Source organism: Crocodylus siamensis, chromosome 5, assembly GCF_052110815.1.
Source record: "Crocodylus siamensis isolate JL-2025a chromosome 5, ASM5211081v1, whole genome shotgun sequence".
NCBI lineage: Eukaryota > Metazoa > Chordata > Crocodylia > Crocodylidae > Crocodylus > Crocodylus siamensis.
The window spans coordinates 165321667-165340637 of NC_143399.1; the positions used below are offsets into that span (position 1 = coordinate 165321667).

General features: G+C 44.2%; 1 protein-coding gene across 9 annotated transcripts in view; it reads right to left on the minus strand.

Annotated features, from left to right (window-relative positions):
• Positions 1 to 18971, minus strand: part of UMAD1 (UBAP1-MVB12-associated (UMA) domain containing 1) — a 133088-nt gene that overhangs the window by 23580 nt on the left and 90537 nt on the right. The window contains exon 8 of one of the 9 annotated variants that reach the window (XM_090046958.1): positions 1098 to 1188. The exons of the other annotated variants lie outside the window; for them this stretch is intronic. Coding sequence (XP_089903084.1) covers positions 1120 to 1188 — 69 coding nt within the window. The 3' untranslated portion in view covers positions 1098 to 1119. The remainder of the gene's footprint in view (positions 1 to 1097; positions 1189 to 18971) is intronic. 9 annotated transcript variants of the gene reach the window in all.

An 18971-nucleotide genomic window follows, 5' to 3' on the forward strand; every position in this document is an offset into this window, starting at 1 on the left:
GCATAAGGCTTGGTGGGGAAGCTTGGGGAGGGAGGTGTCATTAGTCCCTGGAGGAGGCAAAAGGGGCGACAGTGGCCTCTGGAGGCACAGAGGCTGGTGCCAGGTGGGGATGGCAGGGGCAGGAGGACCCCACTGTGCTCTGTTTTCTTTGCTAATGGCCCCAGTCTCTACCTGAGGGGGACAGCACAGCCCTCAGATACCTCTAGCTGACCCTCTGGGGGCTTGCATGCCAGTGACCAAAACCATCTCGTCTTGAGAGCTCCCAATTTCAATGCTAGGAAACTGTACCTTAAGTGACAAAAAAAGAAACCCCAAATTAAAGCTGTGACACAAATAAGTAATGAACAAAGGCAACATGCAATGACTGCCCCAGGACTAGAATATTTTTAGTCTTTACCGCTTCATTTTAGGAGATTAACTCTCAGGCCAAGCTACTATTTTTTTCTAATATAAGACACAAAATATTTTGTAAAGTGAGAAGCATTATCAGTCATTATTTTAAAACAAAGAAGAGGACACTTCTATCTATTAACATAGAAAGCAACTGGTTGTAACACTGGAATAGAGATTTTCATACAATTTTTTATAATGACTGATTTTCAGCTGCTGATAGCTTGCCAACACTAAAGCTACTGGGCTGACTTTTCCTAATGATCATACAGAGGACAGATTGAAGAGTGTCAACAACACCCAAAAAGGTATAATTTTAAAGAGGGATCTTGATTTCTGTAACACTAATGATATCTGAGCCTAGCCAGATAAAAGAAAGCTTATATTTTTTTCTAGATGTAGTCTGGTATACTTCTAACTACGGAGCTATTTTTGCAGCCCTCTCTCATGTTAGCTAACCACTGGAATCAATGGGACAGCATGTACAAGTGAGGTTGCAAGAATTCTCATTGTGCAGCTGAAAAGGACAGAGCTACTATTAAATTGCAATGACTACCTGGAAGAAAACAAGGAATGCTCTCAACATGCTGTTGGGGAATACCTTATAAGGACTTGGCCCTCTGCACCACAATGACATTCGTCTGCCTGTCCCCACCAAAGAAAAATGCTAGCCACCTGGTCGGACTGGAGTTCCTCCTAGATCTCACCTGCTATGACTTCGATGTTTCTCTAGGTTCTGGGAAGAATGATCTTTTCCCCAGTCTGACCCTGGCTGCAGGTGTCCCCAGTGGAATTCAGCTTCAAAAAGACAATGAAAAAGAAGAAAAATAAAAGGAATGAAAACTGTCTGGCAGGCTTAGCTTCTACCTTACCCGCAGCCTGCCGGCACTTGCAACTCCTGCCACACAGCTTTTTGTAGCTTAATCAGGTGATTGAAATGCCACCAAGATAATTAACGGATCATGGCAGCAATTAACCCCGCTATGATTTGTGAGCTCCTCCGAGCTCCCAGAGTGGCTGGTCTGCCGCACTGTTCCTGGGGTTTCTTCGAGCTGGGTGTTCAGCAATTCCACCCAGCTCGCCTTCCTTCACTCTCCTCCCATTTTGCCTGGGCTTCCTGGCTGGAAATACCTCCCGGAGCACCCGGAGAGCTAATCCAGCACACCTGGCAAGTTTCATAGATTTCATAGACATCAGGGCTGGAAGGGACCTCGGGAGATCATCGAGTCCAGCCCCCTGCCCAAAGGGCAGGAAGTCAGCTGGGGTCATAGGATCCCAGCAAGATAAGCATCCAATTTACTCTTGAAGGTGTTCAATGTAGGTGCTTGAACCACCTCCGCTGGCAGACTGTTCCAGACCTTGGGGGCTCGGACAGTAAAGAAATTCTTCCTTATGTCCAGCCTGAAACAGGATGGTCTTGCAGGAGTTTGTGACCATTCGACCTCGTCATCCCTTGGGGCGCTCTGGTGAACAAACGTTCCCCCAGGTCCTGGTGGTCACCCCTGATAAACTTATAGGTGGCCATCAGATCACCCCTGAGCCTGCGCTTTTCCAGGCTAAAGAGTCCCATGGCTCTCAGGCTGTCATTGTAAGATCTGTTTTCCTGACCTCTGATCATGCTCTCCTCTGGACTCTCTCAAGCTTCTCCACATCCTTTTTGAATTGTGGAGCCCAAAACTGGACGCAGTACTCCAGCTGCGGCCTCACCAAGGCCGAGTACAAGGGGAGAATGACGTCCCGGGATTTGCTCAAGAAGCATCTATGGATGCAAGCCAGCGTTTTGGTCGCTTTACTAGCCGCAGCATCGCATTGGTGAGTTAATAAAGCTGTAGAGTTAATAAAGCTGGCTTTGGATGCACTAGGAGTTTCCTCCACAATGTGGTGATCTTCTCAGATAACTTGCAGCTGGGGCCGTCAGGCTCCCGCGAAGAGGCAACGTCAACCTCTTCACACATGCTGAGATCAGCCAGGTGGAAACCTCTTGTATTTCCCTCCTACCCTGCATAAGTGAAGTATGGGAGAACGCATTGCATCTTCAGCAAACAGATCAACAAAAAAACGATTTTGTACTTATACAATGTAAAGCCAGGGTCATTCATAGGAATTAGTTTCAGTTTGGAAGGCAAAGCAGTAACAATATGGTGATTTTGAAAATAATTAAGGAACAGTGGATCACAACAAAAGGAAGCATCTCTCAAAAGGTAGGTACGTCTGCTCACCCTAAGGTATCTCTCTAAGTCTACTGTATTTGGAATATAAGCTGTAAAGACAAGCCAATCATCCTTTTTACTTAGGGCATCGGTGTTTATGCTCTCAAAAAATCCAAATGCAACTAAAAAAGCTAAAAGTGCATTACATTCAATTCTTAATATTTAAACTATGGAATTAAAACAAAAAAATGAGAACCGATTTTGTTCTTTCTTATAATAATACATATAACAAGTGAACAGATCAAAATGAAGGAACTTCCACACAATGCAAACTGGTTTACAAAATAGAGAAGACTCAGAATTTGACTGGGTTTTTATATACTTCATACTGATAAAGCCAAGTCAATACACGCATGGTCATGTCGACCTTTTGGGCTCTTATACACGTGCAGGGAGGCTGCTCCGGTGAACTGTATTTACAGTGTGTTGGAGTAGACTCTATTAATCAATTAATTGAGTCTGCTGGAGCATCGCAATTACTGTGCTCCAGCGGACTCCAGCATCACATGTTCTCGTGCTGGAAAATGGTGGTGGTGGTGCTTTAAACTAAAGCTTGTGTGACAAACTTCAGTTTAAAGCACCCCACCATCATTTTTCAGCATGAGGATGTTGATACACAAGACGCTCCGGGTGCTTTTAATTAGTGTGCCTCTTGGAGCTGCTCCAATTAAAGTGCTCTCCCCCGAGCAAGTTTATAAATGCCTTTGTTGGTAAAGCTATAGAAGCAACATATTACCTGGAGTTCTGAGCAGAAAACACATACTCCTGGCTTACCAGCACCACATGAATGCTTTGGAATTAGACTTGGGCAGCGTATACTTACACTTTTCTCCTCATGTGGCAGTACTTCTTCCTTTTGCTGCCAGTCCAAGCAAAAACTGAGAGTCTGCTTAATCTTTCTTTAAGGTTGCATCTTTATTAGTTCTACACTGATGCCATTTTATGCTACATAATGTTGTATTAGAACATAGATTCATGGATGATACGGTCGGAAAGGACCTCAGGAGGTCACTGAGTCTGACCCCCTGTCCTGGGCAGGAAAAAGCCCTGGGGTTAGATGACCCCAGCTAGGTGCTTGCCTACTCTCCTCTTGAAGACCCCCAAGGTAAAGGAGAGCACCACCTCCTTTGGAAGCCCATTCCAGATTCTAGCAACCTTACTGTAAAGAAGTTTTTCCTGATGTCCAACCTAAATCTGCTCTCTGTCAATTTGTGGCCAGTGTTCCCAGTTACTCCAGGGGGTGCCCTAGTAAACAGAGCATCTCCTATTCCCTGCTGCCCTCCCCAGATAAATTTATAGGCAGCCACAAGATCACCTCTCAGCCTTCTCTTGCACAGGCTGAAGAGATCTAGGTCCCTCAGTCTCTCCTCATAAGGTCTTGCCTGCAGGCCTCTGTCCATATGTGTGGCCCTCCTCTGAACCCTCAAGATTCTCCGCATCCCTCCTGAAGTGCGGTACCCAAAACGGGACGCAGTACTCCACCTGTGGCCTGACCAGTGCCGCAGAGAGGGGAAGCATCACCTCCCTGGCCCTGTTCATCATGCACCTGCTAATGCATGATAAAGTGTAGTTAGCCTTGTTGATCACCTGGTCACATTGACGACTCATGTTCATCTTGGACTCAATTATGACTCCAGGATCCCTTTCTGCTGCTGTGCTGCTGAGAAGGTCATTCCCCAGCCTGTAAGTGACAGTGGTTCTTTTTGCCCAGGTGCAGCACTTTGCACTTGTCTTTGTTGAACTGCATCCTATTTCGTTCTGCCCATTTTTCCAACCTGTCCAGATCCGCCTGGATCTGTTCCCTACCCTCTGGTGTGTTCATTTCACCCCAAAATCATCAAAATGTGATGACACTAAAAGTTTTTAAGGAGAGTCTATACATTTTGAAGGCCTTATCAGGAACAGCAAAACTGGATTAGTTGCAAAGTAAGGGTGCTTACCATCTAATGTATTAAGTAGAAGACAGGACCAGGGCTGCTGGTTGCCATTCCAGATGTGAAAGGGAAAACAAAACAAGCTCTGCAGTCCACATCTGACCCAGAACCCAGGTGAATTTAATATTCCTGCCTCAGAAGATGCTGCTTCCCTTAGATGTAGCGGACACTACACAGGAAGTTGCAGAGACAGGTTGCTAAGTGACTGAAACAACTGTCACTCAGTGTGATAAGCAGCTGCATAACCGTGTCAGGCTGGAAAAATAAATTGTGGTACTCTTGCAAAATGCAGCCCTACCCCACATCCCAGTAGATTGCATAGATCTTCATAGTATGAACATCCCTCTTGCATAGTTTGTTCAGCAGTGAAAGAGAACAATAACAATATTAAAATTATCATAGGTCTTCATTTTTAATAACCTAACAAGATTAACAGGGTCAGCTTTTACCCTTCAAAGCTACAGCAGTAGGTTCTCTACAGAACAAGGCACACATTACTAGGCTGACTTGGATTCACTTCATATTTAACTACTATTCTCACAATCATAAAGGAATGACAGCAGACCATATTCTGAGCTGGTGTAAACCACAATGCATACACTTAAGGAAACAGCGACACTCCAACTTGCAACAGCTTGAAGTGATTATACAATAACTGTAAAATCAAAATGTAAATTCTGTTTCACAAATTGGTAGCATCTGAAGAGAAGTACCAGCTTGCTGGGTCACTATAGACAGGCCCATTTCAATCTCTTCTAATAACAGATAACTTCAGCATATATTTTGAATTGAAAGGACTAGCCAAAGCAGAGGGACAATGGGGACTCATTTTAAGGGCTTTGTGGGTCAAAAAGGAGCACTCAAAATGAACATGGCATATGAGAAATAATCCAGCAACACCATAACTAGAATTCCAATCTACGCTTATTCTTTTATCCAACAGAGTCTAAGCAGCACTATTATCTACCATTTTCAGTATATTAATTATGTTTTTATGGTTGACAGGAAATAAGCCATTATAATTGACAAAATGGAGCAAAACAAGCATGAACAAAAGGTATCAGAGAGCATTCATGAGATAATGAACATATTTCCCCAAAGCAGATGTACTGGATTTAAACCATACAGCAAATCTAGTATAGGACTGACTCCCATCTTAAGCTTTTTAACCACTAAAGTAGTGAATATAGCAGAGCTTTCAAAAGGCAAGCTAAGAGTTGAGCGAGTGAATCTAGATACACTCATATCCTACAAATAATTTTCCTTGTCCCCCACCCCCCAACTAACTTGTAAAAAACAAAACAGATATATGAGACAGCCAGGCTTTGTTATCATTTAGGCAAGCTGACAGCCCTGGCATAATTCACTACTAAAAACAAACATAGGAGGAAATATGCCAGAAAAGTTCAGTCTCTAAACAAATTATTAAAAAGTGACCAGCTCAAAAATGTCAAAACCGCAACAGCATTAGTAGTATGTGATAATACCACTAATATCCAAGTAAAAGGGACATTATTACCAAAAGTTCATTTTTTCCCTTTTTTCTTGCGTTTCATGATATCCAGCCCTACTTCAATCAATGGCTTACTTCCAAATATGATGCCTGAATAATCACTATTCACATCAGCTGCAGAATTCTGGAAAGGTCTCAAATTGACTTAAAAGGATCAGTTAAATATGGTTTGTATTATATTGCTTGGTTTTACAAAAATTTTCCAATTGTAATTATATACTTACTTCAACATGCTGCATATTGCATTACCAACACTGGACCTCACAAAATTACAGACAGATTTTACATTTGCTCCAGATCAGGGAGACTCTCTTTCCCTGCCGCTTCCACAGTTTACGCCATCCAAATCTCAAAGAAATTCCACTGACTCCTAACATAGTGTTCTGCATGAATTGCAGTACCTAACTATGGCTATCATGATAAGTGCCATAGAAAGGTATATAATTATAAATGGCTATAACAACAACATATAAATTGGATAACGAGGGATTAAGCACTCCCTTAAGGGATTTTTATTCCCCCCTTTAAAATGTACAAAAAATTCTTCATACACAGGGGAGTAGCCACTAAATACTTAAGGGGTGAATGAAGCCAATGAAGGGGGAAGACAAGAACAAACAGCATGAAAATTAATATTAAAAATTCCTTTCATCTATAGTCCAAATATGGCTCTTAGTTTTTGGTACCTTCAATTACTAGGACCTCAGATTCTGCCCATCAAACCTGCTGACATCTGTTGGCTCAAGGGGGTGTGTCAGGTCATCAACAAGAAGTGTGATATCAAATAAGACATGAGCTGCTTTACAAGATGACAGTACGGAGCTATGAAGCACTGAAGTTATTACTATAAATATCTTCTTTTGTTTCTTGTATCAATTTAACCCCAGGGTGTCCTGAACACCAGACAGATGATAATCTTTATAAATCCTAAAACACAACCATACCATCTGTCAAATAATATTTTATAACTGTCTCAACATATACACCACGTAATTCAGCTGTCACAGGGGAGGACAAATATACATTTACTAATTTTCTTTGCCAAGGAAACAGTAAACTAAGCAATGTTACTAGAGGATGTTACCGAGGCTCCCAAATATTATTAATACCTCTAAGTAGTATAACAGTGCTGATCCCCTAATGCTGGGATTCAGTATAACCCTAATTTTAAAATCTCAGTTAAACTAGATCAAAACAGGATAACTGAAAATTGTGTTAAAAAGTGCAAAGCTTACAAACTGAAACTCCATGAAAAAATGATAAAACTTCAGTATTTCCTAACACTATTTTATAGGTGAACTACAAAATCTGTGTTTCATAAAGACAGTATGGAAGCAAGCAAGTAATATTTTGGAAATAATTGGCCCTACTGTATACCCAAGTGAAAAGGAATGGCAAAAAAGACAAGTTACTGGAAGAGGCCATAGGAGGTCCAAGAATCATACTCTTCAGATTTTCTCTTATTAAAATAACAAGTTACAGAGAGCCCTACCAACTTTAATTTTTTTAATCACTATTTGCCCCCGTGCGGGGAACACTGCCCCTGCTGCAAGCCCCATCAGCTGTGGGGCTTGCAGCCACGGGAGCTCAGAATCATTGTATTTTAAAAGGTCCCAGGGGGTCTGCGCAGGTGGGGACGAAGCACCACTTCCTCACAGGAGCAGAGCCAGGGTGGGGTGAGGGCAGCAGCGTGTGCACCAGCCACAGGGGGAGAAGCTTGCATGTGGGCACCATCACCGCCATCCACCACCCCACGCTGTTGCTAGGTGTGCAGCTGCTGCCACTCCCTCTCCCCTCCCCTGCCAAGCCAGGCTTCCCCCTCCACTCTTGGACTGGCCACTGGGGGTACACTGCTCAAAAAAGGTTGAAAACCCCTGTCGTATGCCACCCTGACATTAAGGCTTTAATCTTAATTATTTCTTGGTATCTTAGAGGCCTGCATCATGATCCTGGGCTCCCTCTGCACCAATAATAAGGCATGATATAATCTAAAGTGCGGTTCCATAATCATGCCTCTTGCCATTCATGTGTGTCCCCCATGAGCCTCATAAAGTTCAGAGGTTTTAGTGGTGGCAGCATTGGGAATCCTGCTGCCTCTGTGAGCCTTGTCAGCTGCAGAGCTCACAGGAGGGGCAGTGTTTCCCCTGATGCAAGGTCCACACCTCATGAAGCTCACAGCGGTGGCAGAGTTCTCCCCACAGTTCCCTACTGCTAGCCCTGAAGCCGATGAAGCTCAAGCTCAGAGCACTACAAGCTCTGTCAGCTGCGGAGCTCACAGACGCAGAAGCCAATGCAGAAGGATCATGATGCCAGCCCCCGCACTACACCGAACCAGCAATAAAGTGCAATGGGATCTAATGCACAATCCCACAATTGCAACTTAGATTCCATTGCACCTTTATCTGCATGTGTAGAGAGGCCCTAGCACTCATTGAAAAGAATCTCAAAAATAGTATTTTCCTATGCCTTCAAACCTGGCACTCATGATTTGTTGTCTAACCTCCATATAGCTGTTTTCTAGCAGCTTTTGCTCCCACTCCAACTAATCGGTTCTTAGTTGCTCATTATTATAAACTAAACTATACTCATTAGTTATGACAAACTAAAGATTCCTGTATCAAGCTGTGGCAGGCTGCACTCACCAGGTCATTGCTGGCCTGCTGTGCTCTCGTTTTAGTGTGTTGCACCAGCTCCACTCGCCCGCCACGACTTGGTGTTATTTGAGGTTCCACCAGAGGATGTTGTACAGTGTCTCCCAAACTCTGGGTGCCTTGGCTGGTGTTTCTTCTGTGGGACACCTTACCTCCCCCTTTACCCTTTCCACTCGGGTGTCTGGCTTGGGTCTCAGCGCAATCTGGATGCGCTGCAGGTCACTATCCACTCCTGGGCAGTTCATCTCCACCCCGTTTACCCAACTGGTGGTACCAGAGATGATCCCAGCAGAGTGTGGGGCCCAAGGCAAAGCAGTCAGTGTGGGGCCCCCTTCCCCATCCCACTTACGCCAGGGAGTGAAAGCCCCGGCACACTGGATGCGGTGGGACGGGTGGTGGCCGGAACTTCTGGCTGGAACAGGCAAAGAGCCGTCCAATCCACTGGGCAGGCAGACGGACTAAACTGCAACCGTGGCCTCTCTGCCCAGCTCTGCAGGGCCCCCCCAAAGCAGGGGCCTGGGGCGGTTGCCCTGATTCACTCCCCACCCAGGGATGATCCTGGGTGGTACCAGTGTTTCCAATCAGAAAAGGAACAACTTATCAATACTCAAACAGAAATTCTCACTGGGGTGCATGCTATCAGGGCAATGATGCTCGCTGCATTGGACACCTCTTCCTCGGTGCCCTCCCCTACGCATAGGGTATACTGTGTGCCCATCATGTAACTTCTGCTTCAGGGCGGTGACCCCAAGAGTACTGGGCTCTGGATTGGCTGGCTCCTGGCCACATCTGATAGCACCCTATAGGATGACTTCCCACGCTCTTGCTTCTCCTACAGTCCTGGCATTGCCTGCTCTTGGGTTTCAGGGCCTGAAGGCGTTATGGTGTAGTGACTTCCAAGCCCTGGCTCCCTGCTGGGCTTGCTTCCCAGGCAGGACTGGTCAGTGAGTCCTGGGATGTCTCTGTCCTGCCCCAGCCACCCTGTGCGTACCTGTGGGTCACATCCAGTTTGGGTGGACTCCATACCTTTAAAAGCTGAGAGCTCAAATGCAGTGGAGAAGCCCCTGTCACAGTTGAAGCTGCTGAGCTGCCCAGCAGCCCGTCAATCTGCAGCTCTGCTGGCTCATGCCAGCTGTGGGAAAGGTGTCCAGAGGCGCTGCCAGTGCTCTCTCCTTCCTGCTCTCCCTAGTGTGTGTCTGGCTGGCTCCTCTTATTCCAGGTGCTTTGAGGAGCCAGACCAACCCACAGCCCCGCTTCCAGCTTCAGAAAGCAGGATGAAACCACATGCAAACCTGGAACCCGGAGGTGCGGTGAGTGGGGCACAGGCCTGCCACAATTATTATAAACTGAACTATGCTCATTAGTTGTGATAAATTAAAGATTCCTGTATCAAGCAGTTTTGGATCCAAATTTTAAAAACCTACAGACTTGACTCAATGTCACACGCTATTTAAAGAGCAACAAAAACATCATGCAGGCCTCTGAGATACCAAGAAATAATTAAAACCAAGGCCTTAGTGGTAATAAATGTCAGGATGGCATATAAAAAGAAGATGGCGGGGAGGAAGAGATCCAAGGCTAAACTAGAAAGTTTCTCAACACTATGCATAAAGTTAAGCCAAAAAAAGAGGGCAAACATTTCACTCAGACACTGCATATATCTAAAATTATGTGACTATATATAATAAGTCATGCACATTCGGAAAATGCCATCAATAATGGCACAAACTGAAAGTGTTTGAGCTCATACCATGTGCAACTTTTAAAAAATCCCCTCTTGTCATGCCAACGCATTACATGTGACTGAGGAATAGTTTACTTTCATATTCTGGTTCATCCATATATTTTTCAAGGCATAACTTAAGAAAGATGCATAATAATTAATTACACCAACATATTTACAGCTTGCTTTTTATGACGGTAGTCATGGAAATGAATGCTTGTGTTAAGACCTCAGGGATGTATCTGGTTTCAGGCTCAAACACCCTTCATCAGGCTCTGGGAATACTGGCATTTCATTATCAGCCAATAGGCATTTTTAGAAAAATGTGATTTTTTTTTTTAACATTTCCATGTAACTTATTAACTTTCATGTCACTGTAGTGAACCATTAATGCTTGCTTACTTCAAAAGCACAAAATGTAGTTAGCAGACATTACTGCCCTTTGTTTTAGGGTACAGACAACAGCCTTTAAGAATGGTGAGCCACTTCAATGGAGCTACGTCCAAAGATGGGCTGCTCCTTCCCTCCCAGCCACTGCTAACCCCTCTCCCCATCCAATGCCATTGCCACTTCTCTCCCCACTCCCTTGTAGTGCTGATCTGCTGCCAAGTCACTACAAATGTCCTGGCTTTGCAAACTAGACATGGCCCACAGTCCATAGGGTCCTGTTCTATGAATACAGGCAACCCGGCTTAGCACTTTTAATTGGTTCTGGAAAAACCAAGTGCTAAGCAAAACAGCATTATGTGAAACCCATTTCTCCATAGGGTGTAATGTAAATAAATATAATTGGTTCTGCACAACCTGTTGGCCCAGACCCCACACTCCTGCTACCCTGTCCCGGGCCCTGCCAGTCAGGGATTTACAGCGAGAAGGCAGCAGGGATCCAGCTGGCACGTGGGAGGCAGTGGGGCCACCCACCCACCAGTACCCATGCTCTGCTCAGCCCAGCGGGGGCTCCCTCCAAGGCACCTGGCACTGGGACTATCTGCTGCTGCCAGACTGCTGCAGGCTCAGGATTGTGTCCATGCCCCGCTAGTGTGCGAGTGACTGGAGCACGGCATGGGCTGCAGCCCAGGGGCAGGGGGACTGCAGCCTGGGGACGGGAGGAGCTCTGCAGGCTTGGCCCCAGTGTGGCCTGGGGTAGGGGACAACATGCACATGTCCTGGGACCCCAAGCCCCATGCTCCCACCATCTGCCCACCTGCCCCTTCTTGCTGCCACTCTTCCCCACCTGCCCGCTGGCCACAGGCTCCTGCTGCCCCGCTCTGGGTCCTTCTGGCCCTGGTCGTGGGCACCAGCCCAGACTCTGCGGTCATGCATCCCCCTTCCCCACTTTTCACCACTGCCACTCCTTCACACCAATTCCAGCACCACATGCAGGAGCAAACCCCACTTTCCTGCTGCCCTGCCCTGAGCCCCACTGGCTATCACTCACCTCTTCACTCGCTGACATCTCTGTTGCTACTTCTCTGCAGCCCTGCACTGAGTGTTATAACAAAACGCTAACTGAAAACAGGTATGTAGTAACATGGCGCTATAGCGAAACTGCATTAAGTGGGGGCTGCCTATATAAATGCAAGGGCCAATACAGGACAAACCTCCATAGCACTTTCAGAGATTCCTTTTTACACTTTCCTGTTCTGTTTTCAGAATCAATATGGGAATCTTAGCCATACCTCCATCTGATTACTAGCAAGATTATTCTCTTTAAGATGAAGAGCAGGCAAGTCCACTGTGTGAATGCCAAATTTGCAGAGGAAGTTTTACAGCTCTCACCTTCAGCTCTGGAGATTGAATCCTTGGCATATGGGCCATTGATGTTCTAGTCTACAGGCTGTAAACCTTCAAACTTCACTATCCAACATGATAATGTGATTCTACCATTGCCAGGCCATCTTATTCTCAAGTAAATTAAAAGAAAGTTGAGTGTGAATATGTGGAATCCATCCCAAAGAACTCTAGTGATAGGATGGTTTCGATTTAAATCAAATCGATTTAAATCACTGGTCAGGAAGCCTTGATTTAATCCCTGCTTTCTACAAAAAGTGCATTCATGTTGTTTGATATTCTTTATTCATTTAACTTCTTGAAATTTTGCACTTTTAGAGAAAGGTAAGGGCTTGCCTCTGGGCACACAAACTTGCAGAGAAACTGCAAGGGCTGATGGGTAGGTAATCAAGTCTGTTATCTCTCATCTCCATATACTGCTGTTAACAAGGATGTTAGCTCTAGAGACACAAATCCACAATTAGAAAACTGGAACTAAGCATCACAGAGATGCTTAATGGGATCTTGTAGACTGAGCACTGAGTCCCATTGGGTGGAGTGGTTTTCTTTAATCTTTACTACTCTATTATAGAGAAACTTCTGGGAACCCCATAAGATTGGGCCCCAATATATTATGACCTATTTATGAAACTTTTCTAAAAAGGTTACATGAATATATTGTCTCAAATAGTATACAAGTAGAAGTTATAATTCCTATTCCATGATGATATCTTTGAGTTTTAACATATCTTAAAATTAAAACTATCTTTATATAGAGTTTTTTTAAAAGCATCTTAACAAAATGATTAAATAAAAAAAATGGATTTAAATTAAAAATTCATTAAAAAAATTTTTTTTTTTTTAAATGTTGATTTTTATCCACCCTGCCCAGTGACAGGTAACTTCTTTCTGGGCACAGCAGAACACAAAAAGGAGTAAGAAGGAAGTAAAAATACTTTTAGTGTAACAATATAATTGAAGGATAGACATTTGTTAGACCAATGGCGCTCAAGGTATGGCCTGAGGGCCAGATACAGCCCATGGAGCTGAGTCATCCAGCCCATGTGGCTACCGAGAGGTCTGAAAATTTTACTGGCAAGAGAAGGTGGCAATTTTAATTCTTCCAGTTCAGGGAGCTCCATGGCAATTACTGTTACCATTCCCCATTGCTAAATTTTGGACCTATGGGTAATACCATAGGCTATATATCATGATCCCATGTGCCAGACCAGGCCAGCACTTAAAGGTCGTGCATGGCCCCAGATATAGCATGGGGAGGGTTGTCAGTTTGCAGTTTCGGACAGAGCACATGGGACTGGACTCATTCATGAACCCAGCAAGTAGGGTCAGTCCTTGCGCTGGATCTGGCCCATGGACCTTGCCTTCCACACTTGATCCAGCTCAGGGACTAGCTACACCCTATTCACTGGACTACTGGATTAGAAAGGGTGAGCACCACTGCTTCAGACAGACATCTGCAAAACAGTCTAGTGTTGAAAGAGGAGGTATAATGGATATGAGTTTAACATATGGGCAGAGAAGTTCTTGATGAAATGATAGAGTTTTCTGAAGTCTTATATAGACCCAAACCTGTAAATTCAAAGGAGAAAGAGAAGTAACTGGAATAAAATCCTTTGCCTCCAAAGTCTTTTGGTACCTTTTCTACAGCTCTAAATTCCCTGAATAAGAATAGGTTTGAGCAACTTGGGATGAAGAAAGGAGTGGAATTGGATAAGGTACCTTCTGTGTAAATACGTCAAATATCAACCATGACAGTCTGCTAGCTGTCATTTAAGTGACGTAAGTTGTCTTTTTATGCACCCCTTTTGGAGACATCTTGGAAGTGGTCTGGAACTGTCAGATATCACATCATAACAACTGAAACTGGCACAGAAACTGGTGCTGGAGTTTGTTTAACCTTTACACAGGCCTTGAAAGTTCTTTTATTTTAATGTCAATGTTGCCATGGATGATGCTTGCTAGTATCTGTGACTCTGAGAACAATGAGGGGATGGGTACTTTTACCTCTAATAACTGAACTTTTGTTTACCAAATCTTGTTACAGTCTGTTGGAGCATTCCCATTAACTTGGCTGTGTATTATGTCCTTTTTCTGCCCTTGAGGACTTCACCCATTAATTAATAATTCGTCTCCCTCTAAGAGAAATTCCTCTATCTTAATCTATGTTTCTGAAGGCAAATTCAAGATCTAGAAGATGTATGCAATCATGGACAGCAGATGCAGATACTCTCAGCAAAAGCATAAGTGCCATCAAATGAAACCCTTACAATCATTTTTTCCCCACAAACTGTCCTCCAGAAATGAGGCCGCTGGGAAGATATTTTGCAGGAATCCAGCCAAAGATCACAAACATTCTCATTTTCCCTCTAAAGATGGTAATGGAAACCATATCTTAACAGCTTAACAAATAGCTATTATTACACTACAAATAGAAGCAAATACTTTTCTGTCCAGAATATCCCCTTTCCTTTCCCCTTTATCAGGAAGACGAGTAATTTCATCACCTTAAACTCAAACTGCATTTTCTATGGCAAGTGAGTTTTGAGGTAAGCATGTGTGGAAAGAGCAAGAAGCAACCTTTGTGTAGCAACTCATGGGATTTATTCTTCTTTTTGCCCCTGAATGAGCTGGAGCAAACATACTGCTTTTTCTGTCTGTAGTACAGAGTTCAGAAACAGAGACATAATTCTATTTTTGGATGAAGAACCAAGGACATTAGAGACCCTAAGGAGCTGTAAAAAGTCTTCTCTTCACTACAGCTGCCATTTCATCAATTAAAAAACAAAAAATAAAAAAACCCACAGCTTCAGGTAGGCAAGACACTGCCATAATCCTCACATTTTTCACCCAGGGAAGTTTAGTTCCTCTGTTCAGGATCTGTTTGCAGTATTTACATGGGCACAACTAGCTCCTTTTCCAAGAACCTGTCCGATACAATGGTAAAAGTTTTTTTCCACGGACTGCCACCTTGACAGGGTGGAGAGGTTTCCATGCAACACCATCAGGACTCTTACACTCATGGTAGAGTCACCCATGGTGATAAGGTCAAGGGTGAGGTATCAGACAAAGAGCAGTCCAACAAACATAAAGACCTCAATGATGGAGTGGGCGGAAGGAGGCATACTTCTCAATGGCTGCAAAGGCAGATGAAGACTATAGTGGAAGAGTAGCTCCAGTCATCTTGGATTTTCTTGCTACTGGAAACAGTTTTCTCCTCCACCAAGATCTGTGCAGTTGTCGATGTGCAATGGACTCATCACATAAAACAAGTCACACATAGGTTTCTCTCACTGGATTCAATCATCAATACCCATAACCACTGCAAAGTCCTATGGTGATGGAGCAGTGGTGACAGGAACAGACGAAGTGATTGCCAGGAGTCCCTAGTCATGGATCCACATGCAGGTGGCACTCACGTGTTGGTTGCTTCACCCTCGGAATGGGACAGGAGAGTGATTCAGCAACTGTGATCATGATTGAGCAGTCCCTTTTAGGATTCCCTCTGCTCCCCCACATGGGGAGGGGGCTAGAAAAAGTGTTCCAAATATAAGCTGTCCCACCTTACCTGGATAGCCACTTCCAGGGGGATCACTCAAATTCTGGTTGAAACACAAAACTATCCTTCGCATGCTGGAATGTATGAACCCTACTAGATGACCCAAACAGTGACAGACCTGAACATATAAAAGTTATTGTCGTGCAAGAACTCTCATGATACAACATCAATATCGCTGCTCTCAACGAGACCAGACACACAGATAAAGGCCATCTGAGGGAGGAGTGGGGTGGTTATACATTTTTCTAGAAAGGGAAACCTACAAATGACAAGTGAACACACAGCACTGATTTCACCATTAAGAACCAGACCGTCAGCTGAATGACTGAATTCCCTGTTGGCATTAACAAGTACCTCATGACCCTCTGCCTCCAACTGACCAACAATTTGTTTGCTACCATCATCAGTGTGTATGCCCCAACACTCGATGCTGTGGAAGAATAAAAAAAATAGTTTTTGACCTTGATGAAATCCTGGCTATCATCCCAAAAGAGGACAAGAGCATCCTCCTTGGAGATGTCAATGTGAGTTTTGGCTGCGACTTTAACATGTGGAAGGGCACCACTGGGAAGGAAGGAGTGGGTAAGGCCAATTCCAACTGCACCCTCTTAATCAGGAAGTGTGCAGAGTATGACTTTTTCATTACTAACACTATCTGCAGACAACGTGACAGGTACAAAACAACATGGTAACATCCCTGCTCAAAACAATGGCACCTGCTCGACTATGTCATCCTAATAATGCATGGCATCCACATTACATGTGTTATGAAAGGAGCTAATGGCTGCTGGACCAATCATTGCTCAGTGAGGTCAATCACATCCAGGGTTGTGCTGAAACACTGAAAGCAACCCAAATCAGTCTGCAGACAGTACAACATCAAATGCCTTCAGACACCTAGACACTGCAAAGCGCTACAAACATCTCTCAGCAAGAAACTCACCAATCTTTGGACTGAAGAAAAACTGACAAGCTCTAAAGGAGACCAACCATGAGGTTTGCATGAAATGAACTGGCTTTATCACTTGACACCACAAAGTTTGATGAAAACAACGCTGAGATTAAAGACCTCCTTGATCAGAACAGAAAAGCTTTCTGTGACTGGCAAAAGCATCCTATGACCAGTCAGAAGCAGGGAACCTTTTGATGGCTTAAAGCTGAAGCCCAGAAGAAGATCTGCAAAATCAAAAACAGAGAAAGCAGAAGAAATCTAACAGTTTGTTGATAATTATAACCTGCAGAGCTTCTTCAATGCAGTCAAGGCTGTGTATGGTCCAAGCTACTGTGGACTCACCCTGCTTAGATCTGAAGATGGCAGTAAATTCAAAGACAATGAGCCCATCAAAAACTGTTGGAAGGAGCACTACAAAAAGCTCCTGAACCAAGAATCGACGGTGATGGATGAAACCATCAAATCAATACTGCAGCATCCAGTAAAGGAAGTACTTGCCAGTCTACCAACCCCTGAAGAACTCTACCAGGTGATAAGACAGATGAAAAACAACAAAGCATCTGGCCTTGATGGCATACCAGATGAAATTCTTCTACACTGGTACGAAAACTATGACCAAAACACAGTTTCTCAAAATCTGGAACACTAAGGAAATTCCTGCTGATCCAAGGAATGCCAATATTTTCACCACTTTTAAAAAGGGTGATAAATCTGACTGTGGAAACTGTTAAGGTACTGCCCTCTACTCCATTGCTGGAAAGATCCTGGCTCTAATTCTGCTGAACTGACTGCTCCCTCTTGCCAAGGAAATCCTTCCTGAGTTTCAGTCCAGCCTCAGACCATTGAGAGGCACCATGGACATTATTTTTGAGGCCTGGCAGATCCAGAAAAAATGCTGAGAACACCATCAGGAACTGTATAGGGCTTTTATTGATTTGACCTAAGCCTTTGACTCTGTTAACTGCAAGGCTCTATGGAAGATCTTATCAAAGTTTGGCAGCCCAGGGAAATGTATCATCATCCTGAGACTCCTTCACAACCTGCCTCCATCCTATGCAGTGGCCTTACTACGGAGCCCTCTGCCATTCAAACTGGCATCAAACAGGGCTGCATGATCACACCAATTTTGTTTTCCATCTTTCTGTGATCATCGAGATACTTATCTGTGACTATTTCCCACACAGCATAGGCACTGAGTACAGGATGGACAGGAACCTTTTCAACCTTTCCTGCCTCCATGACAAAACAAAATTACTTCGACCTCAATTGTGGAACTTCAGTACGCCAATGATTGTGCTGATGTTGCACATATGAAGGAAGACCTAAAAGGGCCCTTAATTGCTTCTGTCAAGCATACCAGTACCTGGGACTGACCTTTCACATTGGAAAAACAAAAGTGCTTCACCAGCCTGCTCCAGGCCAAACAACTCCTCCAGCAAAGATCCTCATTGACGGACAGGAGCTGGACAATGTTGAACACTCTGCATACTTCAGCAGCCACCACTCAAAGAAGGTGAACACTGATGAGGAGACGCAGCATAGGATCTGATGTGCCAGCTCTGCCTTCAGAAGACTGAATCATTGTGTGTTCAGTGATCACAGCATCAGGACTTGAACAATCAGGACTTGAACAATATAAGGCTGTGGTAATCCCAATTCTTCTCTATGGCTGTGAAGCTTGGGACCACCTGAAAAACTTGGAACGCCATTACCAGTGCTACCTTTGGAAGAGACAAGCATTAAGTGTGACACTGACACCACAAACTGGGGAAAACTAGCCCAAGACAGGGCTACACAGTTATGCCTTGCAAGAGAAGGTATTTACTTTAAGGAAAACTGTCTCACCCTGGAGGCAGAACAAAAACAAAAACGGAAGCAAAGGGAACAAGACCGAGAAATCTGCACTTTGACCCTCACTTTAATCACCCTCTATGGCATTACCCAGAAAGGCTGAAGCTCTAGGATCGGCCTTCTTAGCCATCAATGGACTCATTTACAAAATTTACATGACCCATAGGTGTGATCATCCTTGACCATGAGGGATTGCCACTGCTGCTGAGAAGCTCTCTTCATGCACTGAAGACATATCTCAGTGCTTCACACCAGACAATGGAAACCTTACTTCAGAGTGCGAAGACTGCTAGGATAGCAGATATTCATTTGCAGCAACACCTAAAAAGAACAACAGCTGCTTACCAGCAACATTTCCCCAGGGAACATTCTCCATGTATTATCCACCTGGTAACAGAAA